The following is a 10,320-nucleotide window of genomic DNA, read 5'->3' on the forward strand; positions in this document are numbered from 1 at the left end:
TCCTGCTTCCTTTCAACGATACGAAGAGTTCTCTGTACTTTTTAACTCGAGATTCCCTTAATAACAATTTTTAAACAATTTTTAAAAAATGGGGTGCGCTAACTTTTTATCGAAATTCGAGCTCGAATAGTTCTGAGCAACTTAATAGCTTTATTTTGTGAATATCTAGAGTTCCTAATACATATAAAACAATTTTGACATACAACAAAATTTATTTAAAAAAAATATAAAAATTAAAAAAAAAATTTTTTTATACAATAGTTCTTTCACATGTTAATTGTCATTCTGTCTATTTCGAACAGTTCTAAGCGATTAAAATCAACACAGACCCAAAAATAAAAGCGATATGTACTTAAAACTTCTCTTTTTTTGAGAAAATTTTTTGAGAGTACTTAGTAGTTCTGATCAGCGTTCTGGACAGTTCTCGACGAGCTCTAACGAAAAATATGAGGTGAAAAAGCGATTGGGCCAACGATTTGCGAGATACGCTATATGGGAAGTGTCATTAAAAATTTTTTGAGAGTACTGAGTAGTTCTGACTGGCATTCTGGGCAGTTTCCGACGAGCCCTGACGAAAAGTATTAGGTGAAAATGCGATTGGATGGCTACATAAGGAGATATGTGCTTTTGCAACCAATTTTTCAAATTTTGTTTTAAATACATATCTCTTTTATTTTTGGGTCTGTGTTGATTTTAATCGCTTAGAACTCTTCGAAATAGACAGAATGACAATTAACATGTGACAGAACTATTGATAAAAAAATTAAAAAAAAAATTTTTTATTTATAAATTTTGTTGTATGTCAAAATTGTTTTTTATGTATTAGGAACTCTAGGTATTTACAAAATAAAGCTATTAAGTTGCTCAGAACTATCCGAGCTCGAATTTCGATAAAAAGTTAGCACCCCATTTTTAAAAAATTGTTTAAAAATTGTTATTAAGGGAATCTCGAGTTAAAAAGTACAGAGAACTTTTCGTATCGTTGAAAGGAAGCAGGAACTCTATTCAGAACTATTGTATTTAAAAATTGATTTTTCAAAAATTTTTAATTTTTTATTTTTCAAAAATTTTTTTTATGTATCGGGAACTCTAGGTATTCACGAAATGAAGCTATTGGGCCGCTCAGAACTATTGGATCTCGATTTTCGATAAGAAGTTAGCACCCCATTTTTAAAAAATTGTTTAAAAATACTTATTACGCGGAACTCTTGTTATAAATTATATAGAACTCTTTGTCTCGTCAAAAAGAAACGGGAATTCTAATCAGAACTCCTGAGTATTATAGTTGGGGTGCTAACTTCACATACCCAATTTAATAGCGAGATATTATGACGTGTATCAAAATCAATTCATAGTCATGTTCATGTGCTTTGTATGCACGGTAAATGTTTTTGTAATAAAAATAGACGAACTATTTTTAACGTAAAAAGTATCAAATGTACAAAAATGGTACATTTCTTTAACAGGAAATGTTATTAGGCATCAAGATTCAGCTGCATAGAGTACATCTCGGTTTATAATTTGATTTGTTGTGTATATTCTGTATATGACGTACTAAAAACGTTATAAATTAATTTTACAAAAAGTATAAAATATTGAAATAATTCGTGATCGCTTATAAATTAATGCATATTTTAATTAACCCTTTGTGATCACCTGGATCTAGGGGACTCCAAGGTCTTTTTTTCGTTTCCAAATTACTTCAAGAATCTATAATTAGCAGGTGGTGCGTTAGGTCTGAAACATCCTCTATATACGAGTGAACATATTGATCATATGTGTATATGTTCAGTATATATCGGCTATTTTATAAATGTAATGCCTTCACTAGCAGGTATTACATTTATAAAATGTATTATGATATATCGATCAATTTTATAAATGTAATGCCTGTTAGAAAAGATATTATATTTATTGTTATATTATATAAATGACTCGCCACATATTGATCAATATGTTGATGCAACACACGGTACATAATATATCTTTTGAAAAATATAAAACAGTATCAATGGACAAATATTTATGAGTGCAATATAACAATAATTTTATAATAAATAGTACAATATAAGCTTATAATAAATAAGCGTTGCTATACAAATAATATCAATATAAGGTAAATAAATCTATAAAATAAAAATGTAATTTATAATACGAATCGCTTATTATTCTTTTATTTTGATAATATGATTAAATTTAATACATATATATAAAAAATTAATTATTTTTTTAGCATTTGCAATATTTTAACTACTAAATTTAACAACGCTCAATTTTACGCTCTCCAGTTAATGATCTCCAATTAACAATAAGTAACAATTTTATCGCAATAATACACAAATCAATGTATAACACTGATTTTATCTTTGACTTGCGAAATATCATTTCCGAAGTATTTTTTGACGCTGATAACGATGCTGTCGTCAGAATTTGGCTAGCACGTCACATTTCCAAGAAAATTGGGATAATATAGATGAAAATTGACGATTGTGGTCACTTTTATAATGATATCGTGGTTAAGGAAATTTTATTTTGCCAATTTTATGTACATTCTCTCTATTTTAAAGTGCTATTTTTATCTTCAAAATTGGTTTTTTGTTTCTGTACGATTTTTTATGATCAAATTACGTGGATTTGAAGTTATCACCGTTTCTGAAGTTGACTCATAAAAGCTTATTTGGGCTACGTTTCATTAAAAAAATTTAAAAAATTAAAAATTAAAAAAATAATAAAAATAAAATAAGAATAAAAAAATTAAAAAAACAAAAATAATAAAAAAATTAAATAAAGAAAATATACAAAAAAGGAGAGTAACAAAGATCGCCTCCACGTGATGCACTCCGGAAACACATGTTGTGGTTGAATGATCTAGCGACCGTCATGCTAATCTCGGAATGTCAAGTCTAAAGGTGCATTCACATGCAAGCGTCAAGCGTCAAGTAGCGGAAGCAGCAACCAATCAGCTGGGCGATACGGGCAGTGGTGTAAAAATTATTTTTTAAGTCATTGTAAAAATCGCCTCGTTGATTGGCTACTACTTCCGCTGCTTGACGCTTGCATGTGAATGTTAATGCTTATTACACTGAACGCAATAAGCGATAAGCGATGAGCGATATCCAATGAGAGCTTTGCTTTGCGTCGTCACGTGAAAAAAAGCAGAGCTTTTATTGGATATCGCTCGTCGTTCATCGCTCATCGCGTCCAGTGTGCAGTAGGCATAAGAAACACAAATCAAAATATGACACTTGCTAGCTACACATGATCAAGAGGTACGGTATTGTCTCGCGCCAAGTGGGACAGCGCAAGGCAGCGTATGCCTAACCTTGGTCATAAAAAATCGTGCAGAAACCAAAGAACTCATTTTGAAGGTAAAAGATAGCACTTTAAGATAGAGTGCAAACAAAATTGGCAAAATAAAATTTCCTTAACTGCAATACCATTCTAAATATGGCCAAAATTGTCATTTTTGGTCTATATTACGCCATTTTGTTCGAAAATGTGATGTGATAGAATTTTTTTGAGTACGGGTTCAAATTCAGCTAAAAATTTTCGAGAAATAACACTCCACATGTCAAAGACAAAAAAAAGTCAAATTTTGTTTCTCAATGTAATACAACGAAGCAAACATCGAATATCTACTTGGGATATTTTGGCATTTTGTATTTTGATAAGCTTGGTCCTGTCTCTCTCTCTCTCTCCCTCTCTTTCTCTCTCTCTCTCCCCCCCCCCCCCCCCCCTCTCTCTCTCTCTCTCTTTTCCTCCGATTTATTCTCCTTTAAATTGCTTTACACGTTACACTCATATCGAACAGATAGATATGAGAGATAGATTTTTACCTTGCTCTTCAAATCTGCGCTGGCACAGCGAGCACTTAGAGTCTCCAAAATCATCGAACTCGTCCTCCTCAACCACGATCTGTCCGTCAGCTGCAACAAAACAGCCCACGATCTTTCCTTCCTATCTTTTATCTGTTCTTTTTTTCCACATTCTTGCAGCTTCTGTGTCGAAAGGAGAAACGAATTTTCACAGAGCCGCGAAATAAGCTCTAACAAGGGAAGACTCAGAAATATATTTCATGGATTTTTACCAGCTTTTTCTATGGTTATTTTGGGGCATAAAAAATAATCCGTATAAATCCGTAAATTGCACCTTTGCGTATTATTCGGAAAAAAAAATTAGATTACGGTGACGGATTGTTTTCAAATCAGAGGGAATCAGTAGATATTTAAAAAGCGATCAATTTATATATATATATACATATATTAGATCCGAAAACTGGTTTTGAGAAAATTAACATTCTTTGATTTTAACTGAAGCTTGAAATACCTTGTGAACAATTGCCACTTGTAAAGCAGTATAGTAAGAGTCAGCGCAGATAGAGCATTACAGAGCCTATAGGGAAGACCGGGATTTGTTAACAGTTTTCACAATTTCGGTATATTAGATTTTTTAAACAATTAATTATTACGATTAAAATATACTAATATGATAGAAGAGAGAATTTTACTCTATATTTTCAAACTAGTAATGATTCTATACACTACCTACACAATTTTTTTGCAATAAATGATATACGAACATACTACGTTGCAATCAACTTGCCCCGATATGTGGGATAAATTGATACATACATGATGTAAGAGAGAAGGAGGCTCAACTCCGTAAAAAAGGTGGAACCGGTTTGTGAGCCGAATTGAGAGAGAATCCGCTACCGGAATAACCTACACATTTGGACGCTATGTTTAAAAAAATCAGCTGTACTAGTTGTACACACGGCGTCATTAATGCCCAGGCATCTGAATTTGCAGGAGTATCAAGGCATATTCAAGACGCGCGTTTCTTTCTAAATATTCATGCATTATGACTAATGGTTATTCGAAAAATGTAACGTAAACTTAAAATTGAATTAAATTAAACTAAACATAAACTCTAAACTTAATAATTTATAAATAATTTAATAATTTATAAATAATTTAATAATTTATAAATAAAATTGCTGATTGATTTAATTGTATTGATTTAATTGTATTAATAAATTATTAAGCTCTTACAATTAGTTTATGTTCAGTTTAATTTAGTTCACTTTTAAGATTACGTTACATTTTTCGTATTGTTCTTTTGTAAGAAAGAATTGCCAAAGGTTTTCTGGTGACAATTTTTCTCATAACTTTTATATGAATTGAAACATTTTTCAGAAATACTCAGAAACATTCGAAAAGTTTACATCTTCTCTTGAAGTTTTCATACATGTGAATTCTGAAATATTCTGAGATTTCTCATTCTATAATTAAGAAAAAATATTTTTAACTTTTTTAGATTTTATAATATTTTATCAGAAATTATACTTAGAACAAATTTTAGAAATCTTAGAATATTTTATTAACATTATATATAAACAATTCTGAGAAAAGGTGTAGACCAGAGCTTTCTGATTGTGAGTATTTCTGAAAAGTTCTAATTCGTTTAAAAAATGCGAGAAAGTTATAAAATTATACAGAAATTTTGAAAAATTCTGAGACAAATTTTCACCAGAGTTGTGTCTGAAAACGATTTTATTTATAAAAAAAAAATTATTAAATTATTTATAAGTTATTAAGTTTAGTTTATGTTTAGTTTAATTTAGTTCAATTTTAAGTTTACGTTACATTTTCGAATAACCATTAGTCATAATGCATGAATACTTAGAAAGGAACGCGCGTCTTGGATATGCCTCAATACTCCTGCAAATTCAGATGCTTAGGCATTAATGACGCCGTGTGTACGTACGAACTACCCCGGGTAGAATTTTGTCGGGGCGTGCCCTACGTCCATATAGGGCCTGAACAGGCATGCTCTAAAATAGGTCTGTCAACGTTGGGCCCAAATAGGCATACCCTAAAATAGGCCTGCCATCGTTGGGCCTAGAAAGGGCCTAGAAAGAAGAATTTTAGATGGAATTTCCTAAACAGGCCTTAAATGGGCACTGACGTGAGTGCCCCTAACAGAGCTTGCCATCGTTGGGCCTAGAAAGGGCCTAGAAAGAAAAATTCTAGATGGAATTTCCTAAACAGACCTTGAATGGGCACTGACGTGAGTGCCTTTAACAAGGCCTGCCATTGTTGGGTCTAGAAAGAGCGATATATAGATATTCCAAAATAGGGTCTAGTGAGGTGTTCTATGAAAGGGCCTAGTGTAAGATATTTACTAGATATAGATACAACAGAGAGACCACCAGCGTCAGGGCTGTGTGGCTCAGTGGCAGCGTCAAAGTTTACCAACTCGGAGCAGAGACCAGGCCTGGGATCGAGACGAGGAGCGCTCTGATATTTTTCTCTGTTGTCAATTGTTGACACATGCCAAAATAGGACGTAATTAAGCTTGCCAGGATAGGGCCTACTTTAACCAATATAGGGCCTGTCCAGTTAAGCGTGTCCAGATAGTACCTACTTAGACGTATCCAGATAGGGCCTAGTTAAACGTGTCTAGACAGGACCTAGTTAGGGGTGTCCAGACAGAGCCTAGTTAGGCGTGTCCAGATAGGGCCTAGTTAGGCGTATCCAGATAGGGCCTAGTTAGGCATATCCAAATAGGGCCTAATCAAATTTACAAATCGGGCCCTGATTTGCACGAGCGTTATATCTCTGTACAGGGCCTAATCGGACTTGCCTGAATGGGGCCTAGATAGAAATGGGGAAAAACTATCTAGAGCTTGTATGTGCCCCCTTTTAAAGTTCTACCCGGGACACATTTCTTGTTGTTTCTTTGATTTGTACTTTTAATTGTGAGTTAAATCTTTTTTATTCGGACAACTTTTAAAGGAAGTAAGTGAGGTACGGTTGATATTGCAAATGACGTCTAAATGTGCAGGTTATTCCTCAGCGGATTCCCTCTCAATTCGGCTCACAAACCAGTTCTACTTTTTCCGTTTGCGCGCTATCAAGTTGAGCCCCCTTCTTTCTTACTTCGTGGGTACATATCACGGTGTAAGTTGCTTCTATGATAAACTGTATATTAAATTAACAAAGACGTAATAGAAAATAGAAATAAAAATCAAGTAGTAGACATGTATTTCTTAGTAAAAATTGTATCTTTCAAAATTATTTTGTAATAATCAAATAACAAAATGTTATAGAAAAACAAATATAAATTATTTTATTTCTACCTTATTTCAATATAGAATATTAAATATAAAATTGTTTTTTAAAAGCGTTTTGTCAGAGTTAAGTTGTGATTGAATGTTCACACGTACGGTACAGCAAGTCAACCTAACCTAACCCTAACCTAACCTAACCTTGTCTTATACAAGGTGTCTCAGAGTTTGAAATTATTTTTATATGTAAATAGAGGGGACTAAGCTGAGAGTTGCAAAATGTCCTTTACAACTTTTCAATTTTTGCAATAGTTAACGAGTTATTAATTATTAAAAATTATTGTAGTCCGGCCTACTGCTGAATGCAAACGCACGGCGAGATTGATAGCGAGGTTGATAGGTACGCGAAGAGTTGTTTATTAGTAATAAGTGCGCTTGCATTTGACGGAGGGCCAGGTCTTCCCTAATACGGCGATTTTTAATAATTGATAATTCGCTAACTATTGCGAAAATTCAATAGTTGTAGAGGATTTTTTCTCATTTTAGTCCGTTGTATCTGCATATGAAAATAGTCCCAAATATTCTGGCATACCCTGTATATGAGCCAATGTGCCTCCATTCTTATACATGCCTGGTTTTTATCATTTTATTATGAGAAATTATTTTTACTCAAAATATCGTGTTGTATACACTTTTTTTAAAACTAATAATACTGTTCGAACAGATTTTGTCTTTGGCTTACGAAGTATTTTCGAAGCATTTATTGACGCTGAATACGATACTGTCCTTAGAATTTGCCTATCACGTCACATTTCCGAGCAAATTGGAAGAAAATAAGCGATAACTGATGATTTTGGTCATATTTAAAATGGTATTGCGGATAAGGAAATTTTATTTTTCCATTGTTGTCTATTATCTTAAAGTGTTATCTTTTGCTTTCAAAATGAGTTTTGTTTCTGTATGATTTTTTGACCAAATTTACGAGTTTGAAATTATCATCGTCTGATGCTTAGTCGAGGAACATCAGCGGTATCGTAGAATAATAAAAATAAAACAAGAAAAAGTAAAAAACAAAGAAGTAATTAAAAAATTAAATAAAAAGGAATATATAAAAAAAAGTGTAACAAAAATCGCCTCCGTGTAATGCACTCCGGAAATACATATTATGGCTGAATAATTTTTTAACAACTGTCATGCTAACCTCGAAGTAAAGTTTAAAAATACGAATCAAGATATGACACTTACTATAGATATACATAATAAAGAGACATGATAATATCTCGTACTAAGTGATCGCAGTAAAGTTCTAGATATATAAAGTTCTAGATATATCAAAGTAGTGCAATCCTTTTATCTGAGCCGAAATGCTGACAACTTTCCTATTAGCTATTTTGACCGTCATCTTGGGCCTAAATGGCCTGTAGACTCTAGTGACCAACTCCCAGAGAAGGAAAAGAGGGACATAAAAAAATCGATATTAATCGTTGTAACGTTCGGTGCGCCTACAGCATAGCGCCCCGTCCTTTTACCAAGCGAGTGCGAGCACGGAATATAGCGTATAGACATAATATGTGCCGACTACAAGCGCGTACAGTTATAAGCAATGCCACTGAAACCGTCGCGATTGAACGCCGCGTACACTGCGCCTGCGTCAAACGTTAAACAACAAAAACGCTAAAAGAATGCACTTTCTTGCATAAACATCGTCGCCATGGGATAGGAAATAACAAATATAACAGCCGATTTCGAAGCAATCGCAAGGAAAAACTGCAGTCTCACGAAAAGACAAACAAAAACGCGTACAACATAACGCATCTCAGTGCAATTCTAAATGCACCTATCGGTCACAAAAGACCGCAGAATACGAGCGAAATTATCATCAATAAAATTGAAGCATGCATAATAGAAAGAAAGCCTTAAACAAACATCAGAATTCCACGCCCGCAAAGAGCGAAAAGAACCGAAGTAGTACCGAAATTTACAATGAAAAAACGCGCAGAGAAGATATGTCGTGCCGCGTGAGGCTACAGCACGCCCAAATGAATATCGCGACCCCCGCAACAAGATAACGCGTTCGAATCTAGTAAAACCTAATCACTAACAAATTAAATCACTAATTAAGAGATCGGCACGTTCTAGAAAATTTCGCGATAGCACGAGGACGAAAACATCCCCTTACCGCGAGGGGCCACGAAGTCAAACATATATAAAGCAGAACGTTTTAAGACACGCGTCCTCATTTTTCCTCATCACTTCTCCTATCAACAAACCACGGTAAGATTACCGAGCGCTTTAACTCAGGCACTTCCGTCTTCTCGAATTTCCAGCCCCGATCGTGCGCTTTTGCGGCGTTTGAAGGGCTACTCCCATCCTCAGCTTCGGCGGCGCTAAACCAAAGCGACGACGAAGCTCGTCTCCAGCGGAGCTCAAACGAGCGCTTTTCACGGCATCGAGACCTCCGTACTCCCTCCCCTCTTTCACCTTCTCGGTACAACGGCCCGCGCCGCAGCGGTCCCTATCAGGGATCGGAAACTCCCATATGTTTAGCTGTAATCGCCGCAACGCTCGCCCTCTGTAGGTGCAACCTATCACTAACCTTCGATAGCGCGGCGTTTAAACCAGTTTTTATATGGAAATCGAATTGACTTATTTTCTAAATAAAATTAATGAACTCAATAAAATTGTTTACCATTAAATAAATGGTTCTTAAGATTAATAATTATTTATTTAGAGTTTTTATGTGTTGTTGTGACAACAGGGATAAACGTGATTGAAATATTTTTTAATAAAAAACAAATTTTAGGATTATTTTTATCAAACATAAAAAGTAATTATATAATTACTTTTATGTTTAATAAAATATTGTACAATTATATAATTACTTTTATGTTTGATAAAAATAATCCCAAATTTTTTTTTATTAAAAAATATTGCAATGTAACGTTTATCCCCACTGTCACAATAACACAAAATAACCTAAATTAGTGGTTACGAATCTTAGGAATCATTTATTTAATGATAAACAATTCTATTGAGTTCATTAATTTTATTTAGAATCAATTAGATTTTATTATTATTTACTAATTATTATTAATTTATTATTAATTCTTAACTTACCTTACTATTATTTATTTTTGTTAATAATTACTAATATTGTTATATAAATTTCATCTTTACAGAGATTATTAAATGTAAAGACAATTTCAAGTAAATAGTGTCTTTAAATAGATACACATTTTATACATATATAT

At 33.4% G+C, this 10,320-nt stretch overlaps 1 protein-coding gene across 1 annotated transcript in view; it reads right to left on the reverse strand.

Annotated features, from left to right (window-relative positions):
* Positions 1–10,320, reverse strand: part of pHCl-1 (pH-sensitive chloride channel 1) — a 234,153-nt gene that overhangs the window by 125,294 nt on the left and 98,539 nt on the right. Inside the window, exon 7 of the mRNA XM_018522315.1 lies at positions 3,837–3,926. Coding sequence (XP_018377817.1) covers positions 3,837–3,926 — 90 coding nt within the window. The remainder of the gene's footprint in view (positions 1–3,836; positions 3,927–10,320) is intronic.

Source organism: Trachymyrmex cornetzi, unplaced genomic scaffold, assembly GCF_001594075.2.
Source record: "Trachymyrmex cornetzi isolate Tcor2-1 unplaced genomic scaffold, Tcor1.1 scaffold130, whole genome shotgun sequence".
Lineage (NCBI taxonomy): Eukaryota > Metazoa > Arthropoda > Insecta > Hymenoptera > Formicidae > Trachymyrmex > Trachymyrmex cornetzi.